Here is a 23,566-nt window from a genome sequence, read left to right as displayed (position 1 = left end):
CAAAATGTGCTAATAAATTCAAGGTATTATTTAAAGTTAAAGGTATAAAAAAACTTAGGGTGCAGTATGGGGGAGGGGAAAATTATGATAATGTGATAAAACAAGTGGATATTTCAGGTCATCACTTATTGTCAGTGAAATGATGTTTATTCAATTCTGAGAAATGCAATTGCTCAGTTTCGAATTTTGAACTATTTTAAACATCAAATTTTGGTAAAAAATAGTCAGGCGGAGGGTGTTTGAGTTGCAAGGTGTTTTGTGGCAAAATTGTGTTTTATAGTAGAGAGAATCACATGTTATATGTTTTTTAATAAATTTTTTATCTTTTAAGACTAATGAAAAATATGATTAGTTCTGTGTTACAGATGCTATGTTTTGTGTCAAAATGTGTTAAGTCCATGCCAGAAATTGCGTTTTGTGTCAAAACGTGTTAAAGGTCCGTAACCCGATCGACAGCATCATCCCCCCGATTTTTTTCATTGTTTATGAGGTTTTGGTATCACATAATAGATACTATTTTTCTCATTACTATCCTGAAATTTGACGCTCCAAGTCGATGTATTTCCGGAGAAATCATGAATCACAGCGGTTTTTACAGGTTACCAGTTTGTAAACAATAAAAATTTCTTCGGATCATGGGAAGAGAAAAAAGCGAACTACGCTAATTTTAAAAACACAAAGTGATACAGTCATAAAAGACAAAGCTGATACAACCGACTGACCTTGACTTCTGGAGAGGTTTTGTGGACAAGCAAAAAATGGGTTTTTTTGGTTGCTTTAAAACTGTTTTTCTTTTATCATTATTTCTTATATTTAACCTGGGTGGACCATTCAATGTCAGACAGTTCTCCCATGATGCCCAGAGTAGGCTGTACAGATAGTTAGGCTTTACCCCGATCAGAACTGGCTACAAGGTCTTTGTCATGATTTATTTTTATCTTTTTATCTTAAAAAATTGATACTGGAAAACTCTTTTAATATAGCATTCCATTTTGGTACTGATCATGGATTTCTAAATTGTGTGGAACAGTTTTAAAGTTTCAGTTACATTAGTTCAACATGTTGAAGCCTAAGGAAATGATTAATGAGCTCCCATAAGATTGACAGGGGCACATCCAGGTTTTGAAAGGATGTGGGCCCACTCATGAAAAAAATGTTACTCATGAAAAAATGTTATGGGCAAATACAACTCTATTTAGCCATTCTAATTTCTAAGGGGGTACCACTCCTCTGATTTGTCACAGCTTTGCTTTTCCTTATTTTTTTACAGGGGGTTGCTAGGGGTATAGGGGCCGTATCTGCCCCTGCTGATGGATACATTACAAATCATGCATCAGCATTATGAGCTCATTTTGCATGCAATTTCCAAATTATTGTCTGCAAATGGTTGCCCCTGCTCATAATAATTAAATATCTACATCATCTCATTTGTTGATACGAGTCACCTATATTTACTGATTCAAAAATATTCAAAAAAATAACAGTAACTGCTTGGAGCAGTAAATATTTGACTTCACAAATGATTAGAGCAATGTGCCACTCTAGATCGAGGAGCATCAATTATTACATGAGTTCAACATTGAAGCCCAGGGAAATGGATTTTAATGAGCTCCCATGATAGGTATAGTGCAGTGTTAAATTTTTCTGTATTGTTGTCTGCATCACATACTGACACGGGTACACGGTCATATCTCAAAAGGCTGCCTTGTGTGATTTAAAAAAAAATCATTACATATAATTGTGAGATACACTGTAAAATCAAATTTATATATTTATTAATTTTGAAGTATAACAATATTACAATCTCATGTCCATTCATAAAAGAAAGAAGCATGTGAATTATGCAGGGAAGCAAGTGGGTAATTGCTAAATTTCCTGAAAATCGAATTGGCCCTTGCCTTGGCCAGACGGCTGAGCCTGGGATCAAACATTTATGGGAGCTTGTCCAGGGAATAGGCTAGAGGGTATCGCCCCCTCCCTAAAATGTTTTTGCTCTTTTTATGACAAATATCATCATCCAATTCCAGAAATGTAAAATAAAACTAAACAAAATTTACATTTCCGGATTTTTTTTATATGGCCAATTTCCAGAAATCCAGAAACCTTACACATCCCTGATTATGGCTCAAGTTGAACATAACTAAACTTTGAGTTAATTTATCATGGAGGTCATAATATTCAGGCCCAAGGAATACATTGCCATTAAAACCTTTATCAAATCCAAGAATACATCGGGTCTTCAAAGAGGATTATTCCATATTGCCATTAAAACCTGGAGTCCTCAAATCCAAGAATAAACTGGGTCTTCAAAGTGGATTATTCAGCTTATAAAATAAAGTTGTATATAATCATTCAGCTAAGTATTTCACAAAGTTTGATATTTTAAGTTATCGTAATCTTGCGCTTACCATAATTAAACATGTATAGCGTGTTTAATGTGGCATGTAATGTTGAATGGTTATGGCTATTTTTGTGATCAACAATTTTTCTATTGTTTTGTATTTTTATTTAGGTACAGAACTCAAAAATATTTGTTAAATATCTTTTTATTACAAAGGCTATTTTGAACATATTCTATAAAGCCCTTGTGTAATTTTGCCATCGGCAATACATTTCACAGGGGCTATTTTGATAAATAAGTGGCATATTTCCCTTGGCTTAACTCCTATATTTTTAACTATCTTCATAATCTGTTTGTTCCACTTGAAATCCACACTACCCCTATGGAAGATTTAGCTAAAGTCTTCCACAGAGGGAGTATAAGTTTTTATTTAAATATACACTTCTAGTGCCCGTTTCTATTCATCGTTATGTATTCTTCTCCCGTGCATTATTTTCGCGAACTACCCTTCACAGCCCAAATTATATAAACCTGCACGCTAAACAATGCATTATCTAAAACCTGCACGCTAAACAATAGATTCTAGATAATACGTGCACGCTCAAATACTAGAAATACTACTTTCACATAACCATAAAGTAGAGTTAGGTGGCGCTTTAGACACAGAGATCACATAACTATATAATTGTCTGGTCGATATATATACCAACAAAAAAGTACGAATATACATTCTGCGGTGTTAAAATGGTATAGTTACAAACGGTGTTCTATAATAGTGTACAATTACCGAATAAGGTGCAACTCGCTAGACTTGAGTCCAGTCCTCGTTTACGGAGTTTAGGATTAGGGTTTAGGGTTGGGATAGGGCAGTCTTGTAATAAGACTAGTAGAGTTGCACCCTTGCAAATATCATTGTCATAAATTATGATTAATGACCTCAAATAAATCAAACATCAAATGAGAATAATCGAGCTTCTATTAATTAAAAAGGGCCAAAAACAGGTGGATCATAATTATACAAGATGACACCATTGCAAAATATTCAGCATTTTACAAATGAAATACATGTAGGCCTATATCTAAAATAACATAGCCGGGCCGAAACACACACTAGCGCATAATATCATGATCATGCTTTATAATACCATAGGCCTTCAAACACATGTGTTTGAAGGCCTATGATAATACTGAACAAATTGTTAAATCCCAATGTCGTGTGTTTTAATATAAGTAGTTCAAATTATAGAGCTATAAAGTCCAGTTGATATTCACCGTAGTACTAGTCTGACATCTAAATCGATCGTTTCCAACTGGTTCAGTGCTCTCTGTGTTCGAAACCACGATATTAAATGATCACAACATAAAGTCAAGTCAATTAAACCATGCGTGAATAAGTTACCTAAGTATGGCGTATGGCGCTAATCGATACCATTGATTACAGGGATTGATTTTCTTTACCAGTTAAATGCTACGTAGCTGGTCAATGTCCTGACGGTGTTTTTAAAATGTAAGATATTTTCCTAATATTAAAACTAATATAATGAATGCAGCAATTAATATTGCCTATTGTTTTAATAGGCCTACACTCAAAGTGTATGACGGATAATGTACTCGTGCAAATGCATTCGTCAAGATAATTGCACTTGTTATGGAGTTATTGCATTTAGCTTTCGAGCCTATCGGCTCTCAAGCTAAATGCAATAACTCCACGGCGCGTGCGATTATCTTGACGAATGCATTGCACTCAGTTCATTATCCTTATCATAATAGACAATTGGGTAAATCCCATTTGAAATACTCACTCCAGTTGTGTAAGATAGGGGTAAAGCCATATAACACAGGGGGAGTATGGATTTCAAAATGATTAACCCTGACCAATTACATTTGAAAAACATACTCCCTCTATGGAAGATATTTCCAAAATCTTCCACAAGGGTAGTGTGGATTTCAACTGGAATAGCCCAATTCCAAGACTGGCAACCCATCCAATTTGATGGTTTCCTTTTATAGGCAACAGGAACTACCATAGAGGTTTTCCTTTTAAAACTTATAGCAACATGAACTGCATGAAGTACTGTAGAGGGCCTGATGAGTTGGTCAAAAAGATGTTGTCATTAAAGTATGTAGGCCCCCTCATCCTTGTTTAGAGTGTCATGACTCTTTCTGCGGATCCAAATGGCTTCTTTGAGCCCTGGTAGTCTTGTCAGCTTCACAATCGTTTGAGTCCCCCCAATTGATGGAATGATTCGTAGAGGTCACTTGATCGGTGATGGGATGCGATGGGTTGCCAGTCTGATGAAACCACTGGTATATTGGTGAAACTCACTAAATTGTAAGTAAACATCATCATTTTATCACATTGCAATCCCTCCCCCCCCCCTCCCCCCACACACAAAACAGCAATATCAGTTGTAGCATTCTACATGTATATAAACTTGTTCAAAGAAACTGTGTATGTATTTCAGTTTCATCATTTACAAAATAAGTCTACATGTATCAGCTCAGAATACAAAATGAACTGGTCTGGAAGGACAAACCACAAAATACACAAGCATACATGTACATGCGTCATGCGTGTAAGTGGGACCAGGTCTGGTGACTCTGGTCATCTGGTAATTTGTAATCATCAGTACTACCCCTGGCTATAACACCAAGCACTGACGACCACACACAAATGAACCCAAGAAAAATGTGTTAGTATAAACAAATATTGACTAAAATACTGTACAGGGCATGCTGTATTATTGGCAAAGGTGATCTTAAAACCATGCCTGTACAGGGTTTTATTTAGAGGGGGGGCAGGTGTGGGACTTCCAAAATGTGGACCTTTAAAAAAAAATCTGCTTACATCTAATGTGGACTTAAACCCCATTAGTGGACTGCTTTGGTGTTTTTCATCCTAGGTGAATTTTTATTCCAATTTAAGACTATTTGGGGCATATGTTTTAAAACATGTAAAAAATGGGACTTTTTTGGGGTTGCTGATAGTACATGTAGGCATGTAGATGAAAATGTTTCAAGCTACAGCTGCCGGCAAAGGTAAAATTACAGATGGCATTACAAACTTTAGGGCCCATACCTAAATACCAGTGCACAGCTTTCCCTAGCTTGGTTGGGGAATCCCTCATTCAATATGGGGGGAGCTTATGCATTGTTGCTGTAGTAAGCTGCAGATTGGCTGGGGTAGGCTTAACACTGGTAAATAGGCATGGGCCTGTATCAAGATATTCATTTTGTGGGCATAGTGCAAGAAAATCATTAAGTGCGGTAGAATGTAATAGCTGCCATTTGCAACATTACTTGCTTTTTAGAGGTTTAAATGACTGCGCATCAGTTGTTTTGAGGGTATTGTGAAATATCTAAACATTGTGCTTTGGAACCGAGGAATATCCCAATATTTCAATAAAACATGAAAGAACCCTATTTGTAAAGGTGATATCTTGGGTTAGCTTAGAGGCCATCAGATTAGGAAAGTAATGAACATCACCCATTTACGATGAGGGGATAAGGCTGCACACAATATATTTAGGGACTTACTACTGCACTTATGATGATCTCACACTCCTGCCCACGATTTGGTCCTTGACCTTTCAACTAACCTGAGCATCATTTGATATTTGACCTCCAAGAAGCTGATGCCTTTATTAGTGGAGATGTCACCATCTTGTATTTGCTTTAGGATGGATTGTATCTGGTTGGTTACCTGGGAAGTCTGTGAGGAAAACATGCAAGAAACATACACTTAACCCCCTGAGCAATACCTGCTGATCTAACGTTGCCTCCGATTGGTCAATTAGGTATGATATTTTCACTTTAATCACCAATCAGAATGGAGCTTTGCAAATGATTCACCCCAATTTTTTTGTGTGTGAAATTATTCTAACAATGTTGCTGATTGGGCTAATTCAATAATGAAAACTTCTTTTTGGCCAATCGGCAGGTAGTTCTCATGGGGTTAGACAAGACTTGTATTTATAGTACTCTAAATTTTTTTAAAGACTAAATGTATTTTAAAAACAGGGAAAATATGACACATCGTCCAATGGGGAGTAACACAAAACTCAGCTCTGATCATAAAAAGACAGATAAAAAGCTGCATTGACTGAAACATTGATCAAGCAGCAGAAAATAAAAGAAATCTGAATAACAGTGGAGGCTTTTATGATCAGAGCTGGTCTCCACTATATTGAGAGCAGGTCTCTTATTTAATTCCTTGAAAAAGAAAAGTTGTCTTTTCGAAACGTCAGGTTTTTAACTTTGTTTATATATTTTGTGTTACTCTCCCATTGGATGTTGTGTCATATTTTCCATGTTTTTAATTTGATCCTTTGCTAGTCTGACACTGTTGTATCCTTTTGGATCCATCCTTTGGTTCCCCGCTGCTCAGTTGGAACAGATTTTCCCTGTGTTTATATAAATATATTTTATCTTTATAAAATAATCATACTGTTTGAGCACCAGTGGCATTATTTGTGATTGGGAATGTTTTCTAGCTTAATATTTTTTCTTCAGACGATAATATAATAACCCATAGGTTTCACAATATTTTGATTACTTGGTTATTTTGTCTCATACTACATGTACCAAAGATGCCATACCTGACTTGAAATGCTGTGAAGGATTCCAACCAGTTTGGAAACATCTTGTTTTCTCACCTGAAATAAAAATGTAAAACAATTAAGAACTTGACCAAGATTATGAATTTATGAGTGGTATAAAAGAAGAGCAAGTATATCATGTAGAGAAGACATCAATACAATTATCGGCTAGCAATACATGTACAGGGTGATTCAAAATGAAGTAAACACATGTTTGTGGTGCTGTTGTACGAAATCTAGCCAAACCCGCGAATTTGGTAGCCGAATTGGGTGACTTTTGAAGATTTTTCCCGCGACTTCTGACAATTTCCTGTCCCATAGAAACCAATGGTTAAGAAAAAATTTGGGCGTCTTTTCAACATTGGCTCCATCGACTTCCGATAGTTTCCTGCCCCATAGAAACCAATGGTAAAGAGAAAAATTGGGCGACTTTTCTATTATTTGACCCACAACTCGGGCTGAAATCTTTTGGCAACCCTGAATCTAGAAGGCATGAAGTAAACTCATGTTTGTGGTGCTGTTGTATAAAATCTAGAAAGAATGCGCTGTAAATGAAAATTTGCATTCGAAATGGCACAGATAAAGATTTCATTGCTTTCATCAACGACATCGTTGCAAAGAAGTCTGGCAGCGATCAGCATTGGGACAAGTATCTGAAGGTGAAACGCAAGGTGGAGAGAACGTTAAGAAGAGCTGAGAGAAACCATGTTGCTGACACTGCTGCCTCCGACGACCAGAAAATCATGTGGAAATACATTAAAGCCAAAAAAAAGGACAATGTTGGTGTTCAGACGCTGAAAGTGGATGGCCAAACAATCTCTGATGACCTGGGTAAAGCCAAGCAGTTTAACACTAACAGTGTTTTCAATAGAGAAGTTGGAGATTATCCAGTTTAACTGCCAAGTCCATATAACCATGCCTGATGTTGTTGTCAACCAAGCGGGCATCCTGAAACTCCTGAAAAACATCAAAGTCAATAAAGCTGTAGGTCCAGACAACATCCTGAATAAAGCCCTGAAATTGGTTCCCCTTTCTATCTTGCAGTCTGTGTCATTGTGGATAGTAAGGTAGATTTGTTGATCAAATTCTGAGAGGTCGATGATGGACCAGGGCTGCATTTTTCAATACTGTACATCAATGTTCTAGCCTTCGTGCAGAGTGGAGTAGGCTAGATTCAGCTTTAGTTAAAATACAGGTTTACATATTTACTATTATCTTGCTGTATTTCAGGATTCAGCTAGATTGATGTGACTGCTGTGACATGATTTAGTGCAAATTCAAAGCTAGAGTTATCTAGCAACCACGATTAAGCATAGGATTAAGCGACAAACCAAATTACATTGTAGCAGATTTTATATCTGGTTCTGTACTACCAAACGCCCCTGGTCAAACAAGCAGGTGGTGCTATACTGCTGATCTTAGTTGTTGGTTGCTTTGTAGTTTTGTAATACTGCTTCTTTGAATTTCTTCTTAAAGCAATATTATAACATTTTCAAACAAAATAGATTAGCATTTCTTTGCCATAAAATGTTAGCTTTTACTGTCAGATATATCCCTTTTATTTTGAGCGAACAACTACGGCAAAGCAAAGAAAATTGGAATTTACTACCAGCGCACATGTCGCCAATACGTACCACTCCTTCGGTCATGTTGTGGTACGACCCTTTGTTGTGTACATCACCGTCGCGCTCGCCGAACATACTGTGTGTTATGAACATCGTGTATGCGTTAGACTAACAATTCCATCGTAATAATAAAGGGCTGAATCAGCCTTTTATTCAAAATCTCTGATTTTGACAAAACTACAACACCTAGAGTCTTGATTTTTGCAGGCTATATTGGTTTAATAAAGTACAATTTAATCGTGTAAAAAATGAATTTTAAAAATTCAGTGAGGGCGTCTTCCTCAGCAAATGTTATAATATGGCTTTAAATCTGGAATTGTTGTTATTGTTTCGGGTAGTGAGTTCCAATCTAATGTGGTGCGAGGTATGAATGAATACTTTAGACAGTTCTTTAGATGTTGAGATTTGAATAAATTTGCTGCATCTTGAGGCACGTTGGACCAGGTGCAGGATGTTTTCCAGTGGAATGGCGAGGTGACCTATTAGAACTTGGTGGGAGATGGTGACTCTTGTAGCTTTCTGTTCCAATAGTTCCCAGTCTAGACTTTCTTTCATTTTTTTGATGTGACTCTGCTCGTTCTTTCGTAGTCGCTGCAAACAAATCTATATCTGTACTCTTTGTGTCCTGTTTTGGCCTTTTTTGGGTATATTCTTCTTTTTCCTTATTTAATAGTGCCTCCGTCATATGAGTATTATCACACTGCGTACAGACAAGCTGTACTTATTTTTTTACTCTGGAACCTAGAGTACATGTAGATGAGTGTATTTTTGAAGTACAGTCAACAGTATATCCTGTCTGGACACATCACACTTCACGTGTGATGTGTCCTGCTATTCGCCAAACTCCGATATGCAGTTGAAGTACTTCGAGGACGGCCCGTCACTTTTAGCTTCCTGAGAACACTTCTGTACATACCTTACGAAACCACAAACTCACTAACTTCAACTTGCACTATTCATAACATAAAACGTATATTAATTATTACCGATCCTACAGAATAACTTACATATATTGTCAATTTCATGGAATCCCGTTGCTGAGAATTGAAAATTCCACACAGAAACGTCAGACATGCTTCATAAATCACAGCTGTTACGCCAACTTTATTACCACTCGCTGTTTTTCAAAAGCGACACATAGGCCTATATTGACACCCTCTGATGGTCAACGTTCTCTACATTGTAGAATTGCACACATAACTTGTGCAGTTTACGACAATGATTCAGTCTGATGATGAGTAACCCATGGGTATAAACACATAAACACACGAGGAACCCATACCGTAGTAGCTCTGCACAACGGTATGGGATGAAGTGTATACAAAAAGCTAGTGCAACGTTGCACTAAAAAAATACAAGGCTCCTGCAGCTAAAATAGTTGCATGTTTGTCATAATATTAATTACACAGCTTCTTGTACTTCTTGTCTAAACTCTTATGCTTGTAATTGTAATTAATACCCCATTATTTATCCAGAATAAATAAAAAATCATTAACACATGATCGACATCGGCGCCAAAACTGAGATGGCACTTCAGTGCAAACTTAGATGTCATACCGATAAATGATGTGTCTGTTTTGCCCGTTATTTAAGTTTGTGTTGCGAACTAATAAACACAGCTTTACACAATGACATGGCAGAGTAGGTCGCGGATGTTTGTTACATGTTCCTATCTCCTCAACGTTATACCTTTCCAACAAGGAAAGGGAGGAAAGAGATACGAAAAGAGATACGAAAAGCGAACGTCTATGATCCCATGCTCTTTTGAATAGCCTGTGACGTTCTTTATTAAGCGTGCACAGTACTGCACACTAGCATTAAATGTCAGAAATACATGTACACAGGTCTGACGGCTTAAAGTGGCATCCGAAGCACTAAGCAAGTAGAGTGAAGTCCAGACATAGACCGTAATTAAGTAAGGTACTAATTTCGAGGAGCATAACAAACACCAAATTGGTGTCATAACATTAACAAACACCAAATTGGTGTCGTGTGTCGTGTGGTCTTTCAATTTGTGCCGAGTGTCCTTGGCAGACTTGACTATGCTTCAGTGGTCATGAAAGGATTCAATAGATAACCTCTGCCCCACTAATCCCCAGCTATTGTCTGAAATTGTTCCTCGGAAAATATATTATAACAACTCAGTCCTCAAATGATAGTCATATAACGACCAAAAGATAAATGACTGACTATCATTGAGGACTGAGTTCCGCAGTCTAAGTGAAGTCTACCAAAATAAATTGAACTTTAAAAGTTTAACATGTTTAATTACCGTACCGAATTAAAAACTTGACTATAGTGGGAATTCCAATTGAATGAACGCAGCTTTCAATAGCGTGACGAATTTTTGCGTACACTGCGCGATGTATGCCAGCGTGTGCGAGTGTGCGTTAGTAACGCGTAAGCGAATCTAACCATGCCAACACACTCATGATTGGTTAGCATTGTATCCAAGGTCGTGCGCTCGCGTTTTAGTTTGAAATACGCGATATACGATCGCGGTTGGATCGAGTACAGCAGTTGAAAGCTGCGTTCATTCAATTGGAATTCTTACTATAGTTTGCGTCCGATGTCAGGACACAAGTCACAACGGCGTGGCGCGATTGGTTGCTGACCTGTGCAGTACGGCATTTTTGGTCTGGTTGACAGGACGTCATAATATATGCAAACTAGTCCTTTGAATTCGGTCTTCAATTAGAATATAATGTAAGCTTATTGCACATTTTGTAACATGATAGTTGCAGAATTCCACAGCTTGTCAACAACTTCGCTCGGCAAAGTTTGGACGTGTGTTTTGACACTTTAAACAACATGTAATATCACCTTAGGAATTTTAGTTGCAACATTTACCTAAAAGAATGGACCTGTAAAATTTCAAAGAAAATGACCATCACAAAATGTTGAAAATATGAGATTAATTTCTACACGTTTCTCACCTTTTTCGCCATTGCAATGCTGCCCTCATTTGACGTAATTTAACCAGTTTTTTAGTCTTTTTCAAAGTCTTTACAATTCGTATTTCTTACAGGTGATTATGCCTATTTCTATCAAGTCTTCTATAGAGACTAAGTACAGCCAGATGGAAACAATTTTCCTGTGAGGAGTGAATGTAAAACAGTGAATATTTTCTTGATTTAGGTACTTTAAAAGGAAATCAGAATGGCCCAGCAACAACTCCGCCCTAGTACTAGAAGACACAAGTGGGTTATAGATTTCAGTACAAGGTAAGCTGACTCGCATACTTATTTAAAATGATAGTAAAAAACAATGACAATGACTTGTCAAGTTGTTGTCAACAATGTAAATCATGTTTTTATTTCCTCAAATGATAGTCATATAACGACCAAAAGATAAATGACTGACTATCATTGAGGACTGAGTTCCGCAGTCTAGTTTTTATTATAAGCTTACCATTTCAAAACCAACAATCCAATGCAATCATGAATCATGTAGGCCTATTGTTCATGTATTCTCAGACTACTCTAGCTGTTTGTTTGTTGGTCTAATGCCCGGGGGGGTCACTCGCATACCAAAGTGGTACGCATGCTCGTCCCCCAAAACGTCGAAAAAGGGTTGATTTTTGGCCTTGTGGCGGCGTCGCCGTTTTTAGAAAAAAGGGTGCTTTTCAGGTAAAGTTTCGACGTTTAGGGTATATTTTTTCAACTTCAGTGGGTTTGTTTTAGAATTTACGCCATTTAGGGGTCCATTTTAGCTTCTTACGTCGAATAATGCCATATTTTAGGGGTAAGATTTACAGAGTCTCACGCCAATAAGGGGTGAAATCTTTCCACACTGATTACGCCATTTAGGGTTCATTTTTGAGGTGCTGGGACGAGCATGCATACCACTTTGGTATGCGAGTGATCCCCCCGGGTCTAATGGTCTTATAATCCTTCCAATCACATCTAGTATAATTTTCGGACAAGCGGCTACGGGACGACAGGTAACCGTCCTTGTCAATCAAACACTCAAGCTATATTGTTCTCTCTCCGAGCTTCTCCGTGCTTGTGACCGTTATCCACTCAATTACATCGATCGGAAGTCGGGGCACGATGCATTGATACAAAAGATAACAGAAAAACGAAAGAATTAATTTAAGAAAAAAAATAACCCTGAAATACATCATCATGATCATGTGACATATATAGGCCTAGGTTGAAAAAGTAAAATATTACAGGTCTATAATGAAATGAATTGTGTATTATAATAGAAAAACAGTATAGGCCTATAAACAAAGTAAAATGTAAGCCAATTAAGTAATGAAAAAGGAAATATAGGAACGAATTGAGAAAGAAAGTAAATATTTCGAATGAATAAAGAAATATGAAGAAAAAATGTAAAAGGAAAGGATCAGGAGGAAAGGAATACTATGAAATCAAGAAAGAAATAAAAATCATAAGGAGAAAAGAAATATATTTTTGAAGAAATAGACAGAAACACAACGAGAACAGAAATAGAAAATCTAAATTAAATAAAAAAAAATAATATAAAGAATTACTAGTGGCATGCAAATGAAAAAGGAAAAAAAAAACATTTAATAAAGTAAACAAATAAGGCAAATGCGTATAAAGAAAAGAAAAGGGCCTAAAGAGAAAAAGATAACAACAAAATAAAAGAAAAGAAAATAAGGCGAATTAAATCATGAAAAATCAAATATTAAGAACGACAAGAACTACATATTTTGATGAGAAGAATAACGAAAATGAAAGAGAGAAAGAAGAAAATAAAGTGTGGGCATAAAATAAAGAAAGAACAATTCACAATCAGAATATTTTTTATTATTAATATTTAGCGGATATTGGATCAATCGAGCAATTAGATTGATCCTGATAGCGGTCAACAAATTTACCGTGTGACAACAATAGCTGACCGGAAGGTTACCTGTCGTCCCGTAGCCGCTTGTTTTTCGGCATGGTCAGACTCGGACGTGTACGTGGTCGATGACGATGGTCTAATTCTGCATAAAACCGTGCCACGGGGCCCACGTTATTTCTATAGTATAGATCTGCTGCGCATTCAAATTGCATTGACTTTTGCATCGTAATTTCATTTGTGTCCATGCTAATTATGTTTACACAACATGAACTCACATGTTTTCAAGCAAATTCGCCGATAGGTGATCAAAAGCGATCGGAATGTTACAAAAGTACTATACAGATCGCATTCAGCTTACTTCATATATGAGATGATCTTTGGAAAAATATGGCATAATTTGTCATGGTGCTTGCGGAATGCCATGCAGTGAAATACTAAAACGTTACAGCAATTCATGATTGACAACTAAAAATCGGCGTGTCATTCGTATCCTCCGCTGTCAATTTCTTATCCACTCACTACACTAGTCCTCACAAAAGCTTTGTGTTGATTACGTAATGTGTGGAGGCAAATTGCAATAAGTACAATGAAATAATGAGTAGGGCGGGCTCCGGGGCGGGTTTCTTCTTCGTCTTACGTAATATTGTTCTCCAAAAAACCTGGAAGCTTGTTGTCTGGCGCTCTAGCTGAAATACAGCAAGATAATGTAAGATAGTAAATGTAAACCTGTATTTTACCTAGAGTATCTCGCGCTAGTCAGAATCCTTTACACCCATCGTATGTGTGAGTTACGGCTTCTCACAATCCTTAATACCGGCTCCATACATTCGATGTATGTGAGAATCCTTTTGGCTTATTTGGAATTGAATTTTCCAAGTGGAATTTTGCAAGAATCCATACCATTCTTGCCAAAAACTTATTTGTGACATGATCAAGAGGAATGAGTCACATGTCGACCCTGGTCGAAAATGAGTTTCACTTATGTTTTTAAAGAGGGCATTTAGAGCCTTCAGAAACTGAAAACCCCATGTTGATACAACCTTTCTTTGCAAAGTTAGGTCAATTTACAATCGCTGAACACAATATAAAACAAGAGAATTTTAACACTTTCTTTACCAATATCTCAAAATCAGTATTAGCGACATCAGACTCATTTCCCTTGATCGTGTCACATTTTATAATAAATTGAAATATTTACGAGAATCCAATTTTGTTCACGAGAATCTGCGAGAATGGATTTCTAAGAAATTCTGACCCTGGGCATCCAACAAGCTCTTCTTGATTATCGGAATCGCGTAAAATGAAATTGGGTGTACTCATTGTTATTCGAGAACAAGGCTAGCTTTGAATTTACACACGATAGTTACACATTCGATGCTAGTCCATTGCTATTGTTTTTCTGTCAATCAGCATTGTGCCATGACATTTTTTTGCAACGGATGATATTTATTTAATCTTTAAATTTGGATTGGATGAAAGTTATTTCAAATTTGATGCAAAAAAAAAAAGTGCAGTGATTTTTACTAAATTGACTAGTTAAGCTACGCATAGACGCAACGCCAAGACATTGATCCACAAACCTCAGCACACTTCAAAGAGGTTGTCGCTGACCACTACGGCCCCACATCCTTCCATTAACAACATCACACTGACTTGCAGCTAAGAAGCGCAAACTTTAATACATGTAGACGTTCGCAGCCAGGATCACAATCAATCAGCTCCCTGAGTTTTGTGCGGGTTACAACAAGACAATTAGTAGTAAGTTCCAAAAGGAGAATTTCAAGATAACTCAATTTTTACACTGCAGAGCGTACTAACCACCACTGGGGTTCAAGAATTGTGACTGAAACGATCACCGTTAATTTTGTTTATCATGCAAATGTCAAACTCTATAGTCTCTTCCCAGATTGTGCGAATGCATGGCTTAATCGCATTGTAGTATGACCTTTTTTAGGATAGGAAAAGAAAATAAGTAGCTCCATCAGCAATGATACATAATTATTATCTTCTCCTGCATGTACACAGGCCTACGTCAGATTTGCCAGCTCCAGTGGGTTATATGGAACGTGCATTACCAGATATCAGTGGACATGAGGGTGACTCCAAGTTAGTTGCAAAAGTAAGTTGTAACATTTGTATCATAATTAGTTCATAACATTTGAAATAAAAGTGTGTTATATTTTGTAGCCTGAGCTTTTGAACCAAGTCTTTATCCAATTCAAAGGCATAAAGTCAGCCCTCGAATTAACCCACGGCACCGACAGCATATTGCCGTGGGTGCCCACCCCCATTGCCGCAATGCCCTCAAAATATGTCCTTTACCGACGGCAGTCACTTGCCGTGCCCTAAATGAAGTTGCCGTGGGTGCCCTAGCCGGCCAGCCTTGCCCCTTCATTATAAAATCATTAACAAGTACTGGTTACTGACCCCCAAAAATTGTGGAAAATTAAATCGAAAATCTTGAACACGATCGCTATTTTTAGCATCATAACCACAGAATTGATCGTAACCCAGCTATCAATCACAGTATACACAATAGTTTGTTGTCAATTAATATTCATTACCCCTACATGTACGTAAGCTTACATATTCAGCCAATCACATCGGCTTTTATACATTATCTGGTTGCTAGAAATCTGACTTCATTTTCTCGATTGGTCAGAGAAATACCTTCAGCCTACTATTGACCAATCAGAAACGCTGTTAGTAACTATTAAAGCTTCCTCGTGTCGTGAACAAAATCCGAGCGCTGGCAATTCAATTATTGATCTCTCGATTGGCAAACATTGACTTCCCATTGCAAACCGATGGCGATCCCCCTTCCGGTATCGTCTTATCTTGTACATGTGAGCCCATCTCTAGATATGTTTTGCACGAAATAGTTTTTATCCCGGCGAATTTGATCAATATTATTACCAATGTTACAGCTGTTTCATCGCTGTTCCGAGTCAGTTTTGCAGCTCAGAACTAGGGATCGCAAAATTTAAGTAAATTAAACTGTTGATTTTTGATCACTTTGTATTACTTAAGCAGGTTTTTTGAGCAAGCAGGTTAGTTTTAGTGTAAAGTTGAGAGTCGAATTTTACTTTGGTGTCGAATTCAGCTGACAGCAATGCATCTATTCGCTTTTGAAAAATTGCCTTGGTGCCCTTCTCAAATTTTCAACAGTTGCCTTGATGCCCTTTTGAAATATTACAAATTGCCGCGCTGCCTTGCCTTTTCAGTGAAAATCCAAGGCAATTATCAACTTGCCCTAAAAAAGTTGCCGTGCCCCTTCAGATCCTTAATTCGAGGGCTGCATAAAGTATATGCCTACATTTTGTAAGGCCACTGAAATCTTTGAATCTGAAGCTATGCTTTTTTTTGTGAATACCAGTTTTACCAATGTCAGCCCTTTTTAAATTAAAATTTAAATATGATATTGATAGAAAAGAAAAATGAATTTGCTCTATTAAATGCCCCAGGCCATAAAAATGCTCCAATTTTTTTTTTCAATGATGAAGTGTCTGAAATGCAGATATGACATGTCATATTTGTCTCCCATGGATGAACGCGCCCCCATTTGGAAAATGCAATGCCCCCATGGAGCTTAATACTGTAATTACACTTAAATGTTTGTTATCCATTGATTGCTTTGCTTTACTTTACTTTGCAGAAATGTTGGGACATAGCACTGGGTCCACTGAAACAGTTACCAATGAACCTCTTCATAATGTACATGGCTGGTAATTCAATCTCAATATTCCCTATCATGATGGTTGGTATGATGTTATGGAGACCAGTACAAGCACTTATGTCAATCAAGAAAAGTAAGTATTTAGGCCAGAGTTAAATTTCATGTGCAAAAGCATTAGAATTTAGAGTTTAATATTTAAATCAGAACTGAACAGTAATGGACGCCTGCATCCGTAGCTACAGCCCCACATATGTAGATGTAGTGGTAGTAGGTCCCTATACAAATGTGAACAGCTCTAATAACTTCAACAGGATGATAATTTTCTAGAGTTCCTGACTTTTGAACATCATTTCTGTAAAGTAATTTGGACACCTGTGCACCATATTGTAAAAAAATAATTTAGCACTTTTAAAATGAAAGACAAAGATAAAAACAATTTATCGCCTCTGACGTCATCTGTCAATCAAATTCGAGCACGGTTTGTTTACAAGTGTCGTAATGATGATTTGCTGAACACGGATTTATAACCGGGTGCCTTATTGTTGATTTTGCACCTTTTGACATGCAAACCATCTCAAAAGTTAGGTCTTTATAGTAGGAAACTTTCTTAACCGAAGGCACCATGTCCACAATGCCTAGAAAAGCTGCTTTTTGCCTAGGTAAAAGTACGTAATTTTTCGCCATTTGCCGCTATTCCTTTTCTCCGATCAGCACCAGATAGATCGGTCTTCCTTTTACGCGCTGATTAGCCTGTGTAAACCAATCAAGGATTGTAATTGACAGTGACATCAGACGCGATAAATTGTTTTTATCTTTGTCTTTCATTATAGTGTTGCAAGCAGCTGCTGCAAGAATAATAACTTACTATCTGTTTATGTCAATGTATGGAAGTTTAGAAATAAATGAAACAGTTCACAATTGGCAAAGCACCGAAAATTAACAACAGTTTCCACCTTTTAAAATTCCCAATTAAGAAATTAATTTTGATTTGTATTTTGTTTCTTTTAGCATATAAGATGTTAGATGGCAGTCCAGCAGCATGGGCCCAGAAAGCAGTATATTTTGTATCTAATTTAGCAGGAATTGCATTAGCATTATATAAATGTCAGTCTATGGGTTTACTGCCGACACATTCATCAGATTGGCTGTCATTCTTAGAACCTGCACAGGTGAGTTGCATGTTATGATATCTTATCATGCTCCACTAATGGGAAGGGGTGGCTTATATGTGATGCGATCAAGCAAAATCAGTCTGAACTCGGAAATATTGATTTTGAGATATAGCCAAACAAAGGGTGTATTTCCTTTTGTTTCCTCTTGTTTTGGAAACTCTTTAATTGCTCATATCTTTGGAACTGGTTGTTCAATTTCAATGGGGTTTTCTGCAAAATCCAGCTTTGTAAATACTTTTTACAATCGTATAAGAAACTGAAAATTTAATATTTCCGGGTTCCGACTGATTTTGCTTGATCGCATCACATATGTATGTGAGTTGAAAGTAATTCAATGGCTTTACTGTTGACTCGTTCATCAGATTGCTCTCCTTCTTAGGGGTGGTGCAATAATTATGTATATCCCAGGGTGGTAAATTCTCAAAATGGTCTGCTAAAATCGCTTGCCCTCCCCCCTCCCTTTGGCAGTGCCAAATCATCTTTGCCACCCCCTTCAATGTGCCAAATTCCTTCGCCCCACCCTTTTGATGTGCCAAAAAATATTTGCCCACCCTTAATATATTACACATGAAATTGTGCATATTTGAACATGTTCCTAACATTTTTGTATTCCTTTTTAGGGCATAAGCCATAATATAGAAACAATGCCCAAACATCTGCCAAAAATTGCGTGCCCTCCCCCATTTTGACCTGCTAAAAATCACTTGACCTGACAAAAAATGTTTGCCCCTCCCCCTTTTGGCCTTCCAAAAATCTTTGCCCTCCCCTATAATTCAATACTCAGGGGTACAAATGATTATTGCACCACCCCTTAGAACCTGTGCAGGTAAGTTGAGTATTAGTGGTGCTGGGTTGGAGTGGAGATGGGTATGAGGTAATTCAATGGGTTTACTGCCAACACATTCATCAGATTAACTATCCTTTATAGAACCTGTGCATGTGATTTGCATGTTAGATATCATCATATTGCTGTCATAATGCTCTACTACATGTAATGGGAAGGGGTGGCTGGCTGGAGGTGGAGATTTGAGGTAATTAATGGGTTTACTGCCAACACATTCATCAGATTGTCTCAATTCTTCATGTTACTGTCAGTGTCACAGTGCTCTAATAAATGAGTGGTATGATATGATATATGTACATGTTTACAGAGTCATAACTTGTAAAACATGTACAGAAATGTGATTATGAATGTCTACCAGGCATTTCTAACACAAATTATCCATAACAGTGGTAGCAAATGATGCATTGCTTTCCTAATCTTCAGCTATTTGATATCATATTACTTGCAAGGGTGAAAACAGCTTCCTTTGGGAATTGAAATTTCAGTGATGAATTGCGCAGTTGTTGTGTTACTAACATTTATGTATGCTTTACCCGAGGCGCATGATGATGTATCAACTTCACATGTTTGCTTATATATTGATGACCCAAAGAAGATGTCTTACCCTTCCCAGAATCCTTTGCAACATGTCGTATCACCTCCTTACATCAAATGACATTCATATTTCTTTGTACAGGTTCCCTTTGTTTTCATGTAGAGAATCGACTGGCTAAATATGGGTCGATAGAAAAGAAATAAAATCTATTTTGCAAGATCTGGATGTGTTCTGTTCATTGAGGAACTTTTTGTCACTATTGACCCATGTTGCACTAGATAGCAAATCAGTACAGAAATGTATTATGGGAAGTGGAAGGTCGACAGCCTTATCTTCCCACTTTATCCTATCAAAATGGAGAATTTGGCATCAGAAGAATTTTACTCATAATCCCAATGAAATACATATTTAGGTTTAGAAGTTATGAACAAAAAAGTGATAGCTTCATCCCCCTGTGTGGTTACCACACATATACTGTTCTATGGGCTGTTGTGAATCATGTTTTTGCTTCTAATCTCTAAACTGCTAGTACAATAATTTAACTCAAAACGTCACAATCATATTATTTTGGTACAGACCTCAATGTGAGGTATAAAACACAATTTGAAAAATCTGAACACCCCCTTTATTAAAACACTTCATTTCTTTGTCATCATTTCAGAGCATGGAATTCTCTGGGGGTGGTGCGTCATTGTGATAAGAGCCACTAGCAACTCAGGCGTAACAAATGATGAAAGGATTTATACACATGGTAGCAGACAACGGGGAAGCAGACGATACGAAAGCAGACGACATTTTCAGTAAACTCTCTTTATGCCTCGAGAAAAATAATTTATAGTTGAAATTTTAATTGAATGAGCGCAGCCTGACATAGCGTGGCATTTTTTTTGCATACACTGTGCGAGGTACGCCACCGTGTGCGAATGGTCGTGAGTAACGTGGAAGTGAATCCAACTCGTGATTGGTTAGTATTGTTTCCAAGGTCGTGCGTTCGCGTTGTAATTTGAAATACTAATAATACGATCGCGGTTGGATTTAGTACAGCTTTTGAAAGCTGTGTTCATTCAATTGAAATTCCTAGTATTGTGACTTTTCATGTCAGGATAAACTTGTGAACATTTTATGAGATATGGCAAATATTTTCACAATTATGCAATGAAAACATAAGGATACAATATGGATAGGTGAGAAATGTAAGAGTGTGAAAACAATATCCTATATTAATTTCAGTAGACAATTGACATTCCAAGTCTGCATGAATATAACTTGAATCATTATGGTGTGAAGCTACAGTATTTATATATTATTTAGAGAATAAAGGTATTGTTTTTAGCCACTGTTGTGCATCTATCATGTCATATAACAAACACAGGCGACATCATTGTTTTAAGTAAAACAACAAGGCGAAGCTGAGTTGTTTTACGCCAAAAATAATGATGGCGTCTGTGTTATATGAGACAATAGATGCATGACAGCGGCTAAAAAACAATTCCTTTGTTCTCATTAATCATAAGTATACCAATGTTAATGAAATTAAAACCTACATTTTACAAGGAATTACCTTGGGCTTAGAATCACTCAGTCGCTCAAAATCACTCAAAAGCCTGATATAAATACTAATATGTGACATGATCAAGGGGAATGAGTCACATGTCGACTCTAGTCGAAAATGAGTTTTACAGATGTTTCTAAAGAGGACATTTAGAGCTTTCAGAAACTGAAAACCCCACGTTGATACAACTTTTCTTTGCGAAGTTACGTCAGTTTTTCCATCGCTGAAAACAATGTAAAACAATAGAATTTTAACACTTTCTTTGTCAATATCTCAAAATCAATATTAGCGACATCCGACTCATTTCCCTTGATCGTGTCACATATGTATTACATGCCTCTACTTGTGTCAAATCATGTAGCATGACCCAAATTGCACACATTATTGATTATGAAAAATGAAGCATTGTGAGCATAAACCCATTGCGAGTCCCAAACCTATTGTAACTCTTTGTATGTCAGTTTATGATGAGCTTGGACACCCAGTGGGTACTTACAATGTGTTGTAACTGTAAGGGAAGTCAACCCATGATTAGTCAGTGATACGAGTAGATGGCCGCATAGGGTATGAGGACTTTTTTCTTCACTTTTACACTATTCATACAAATTTCAAAAATATTTTGACATTTTCGTGGGGATCACTTGTTTCCAAAAGGCGCTAAATCCAAAGGCTGCTTTATGTAAAATTCAATTGCAGATATTCCTAAGAGTAGCAGTGACCTTAACAATCTAATAACATTGGACCACTAGAATAGTTATAACAATTCTTTGGATATCTTAAAAAAATAATTGCGAATCTCTTTAACCTCCCACGTGCGAAGACGAAAACAATATTTATAAAAGAAAATAAATTTTTTTTGTTCCAAAAGGAGCTAAATCCAATGGCAGCCATTTTAAAACTTTGCATTGGAGAATTTTTAGGGGACAAAATGATTTTGAAAATAGTTAGAAAATAAGCTCGAGTTACAAACATATCCATTCCAATTGTTAAATGTCATTTAAACTTTTTAAAAAAATGTTAAAATATACCCTAAAATGTGACACAAGGCAGCTATTGGATTTAGCGCCTTTTGGAAACAAACTCTGTCATTATTATTTATTTAATACACAATCAATAGTGGATTTTTACTGTAAAGTAACATTATATTTGGGACACTACCAGTTCAACCTTGGACACAATTTTCATCAGTGGCATAGCATCACAACTGTGTCCCCCTCAATCGAAGTGAAAATTTTGAAACTAATAAGATATTACATTGATCAGCCATGGACATTGAATTAGTATGCATTGCTAGCTTTTCAATAGAAGCAAAAGTAATTAAATGTACAACTTTACCCAGCTTTGACCAAATTACTTTCAAAAAGTCATTTCGGTTCAGCTCTACTGTCCAGCCAGCAAGACCCCCATTGAAAATGAGTAATCAATTCTGTTTAAGCCAAAATTTTTGTGTTGCTTTTATTTTTGCACATTTTGTGGTTGGATAGAAAGCAGCAAATTCAACACCCTGCGAATGTGCTTGATAATGAAGCTTAATTCCTAAGAAAGCTACAATCGCAAAGTCATTACCACAAGAAAATGTTTATGAAGCTCACAACTGCAAATATATTGGCTTAATTATTCAGTATTCGCTGCCATAGTGCACGTTAGTAACCATTGGTTATTGGTCCAAGCCTGGGCTCATACACCTGTTCCGAATTATGATATGCCAATGCCATAGGCTTTGTGTTGTGATCGTTTCGATCAGTGGTTCTTAACAAAGAAAGTGTGAGCCAGTTGACCTAGTAACAGTTATATTCTAACGTGCACTACGCCAGAATAGGATTTAAGTGAAACACAAATAATTTGAATCATGTTAATACAAAATCATTTTTGTCAGTTAAATGGATATGAACATTGAATGTATTAATTTCCAAAGTGTTGTATGTTTTATGTTATTTAAATTGTGTAGAATAAAAATGATGCAATATCTACAGATATTGTAAACAATTCCTTTGTGCAGTGTGTGTTCTTGTTACTTGTGACTGCTCCCTCAAAATGAGCGTAAAGTCGCAAGTTGGGAGTTTCAAGATGTTGTAACTGTTGAGTTCATGTTCTTTGCTTAAAAACACCTGTATTGGCAGTGGTATGGCCTTTGTGAATCGAGACAGAATTGAATACAGAGTACAGCATATTATACCATTCACAAAGGACATAACCACTGATAGGTGTCGTCAAACAAAGAACAGCAACTCAACAATTGGAAGGTCTCGAAGGCCGCTACTTTCAGACTTGACGCTCATTTCGTGGGAGCAGGTCACATTTGTTGGTTACTTTACTTTCAAGCAATACTGGGCCTTTAAGGCGAGTCGAGTTGAGCATGGTGTGTTTGCATTAAAATATTGAGACAAAGCTATATGTGATCGGTGCGA

General features: G+C 36.9%; 2 protein-coding genes across 2 annotated transcripts in view; one reads left to right on the top strand and one right to left on the bottom strand.

Moving 5' to 3' along the window:
• The window catches only part of LOC140135977 (neuroguidin-like), a 57,826-nt gene extending 46,235 nt beyond the window's left edge, over positions 1-11,591 (bottom strand). The window contains exons 1-3 of the mRNA XM_072157678.1: positions 11,501-11,591; positions 6,940-6,996; positions 5,941-6,053 (exon numbers count right to left, since the gene is read on the bottom strand). Coding sequence (XP_072013779.1) covers positions 5,941-6,053; positions 6,940-6,996; positions 11,501-11,512 — 182 coding nt within the window. The 5' untranslated portion in view covers positions 11,513-11,591. The remainder of the gene's footprint in view (positions 1-5,940; positions 6,054-6,939; positions 6,997-11,500) is intronic.
• Positions 11,592-11,613: 22 nt separating this feature from the next.
• LOC140135978 (ER membrane protein complex subunit 4-like) lies at positions 11,614-23,566 on the top strand. Its single transcript, XM_072157680.1, has 5 exons — positions 11,614-11,788; positions 15,405-15,498; positions 17,035-17,188; positions 18,064-18,224; positions 20,268-23,566. Exons 1-5 carry the CDS (start codon positions 11,724-11,726, stop codon positions 20,301-20,303), a joined length of 510 nt encoding a protein of 169 aa, XP_072013781.1. The 5' UTR covers positions 11,614-11,723; the 3' UTR covers positions 20,304-23,566.

Source organism: Amphiura filiformis, chromosome 16, assembly GCF_039555335.1.
Source record: "Amphiura filiformis chromosome 16, Afil_fr2py, whole genome shotgun sequence".
Taxonomy (NCBI): Eukaryota; Metazoa; Echinodermata; class Ophiuroidea; order Amphilepidida; family Amphiuridae; genus Amphiura; species Amphiura filiformis.
The sequence above is the reverse complement of the archived record's forward strand: the minus strand, read 5'-3'. Positions and strand labels throughout refer to the sequence as shown.

What these genes read in the sequence shown, in the direction of transcription:
- LOC140135978 (XM_072157680.1), top strand. Translation starts at nt 11,724, where the DNA reads ATGGCCCAGCAACAACTCCGCCCTAGTACTAGAAGACACAAGTGGGTT. An exon ending in GTTATAGATTTCAGTACAAG is followed by an intron (nt 11,789 to 15,404) that starts GTAAGCTGACTC and finishes GCATGTACACAG; the next exon opens with GCCTACGTCAGATTTGCCAG. An exon ending in ACTTATGTCAATCAAGAAAA is followed by an intron (nt 17,189 to 18,063) that starts GTAAGTATTTAG and finishes TGTTTCTTTTAG; the next exon opens with CATATAAGATGTTAGATGGC.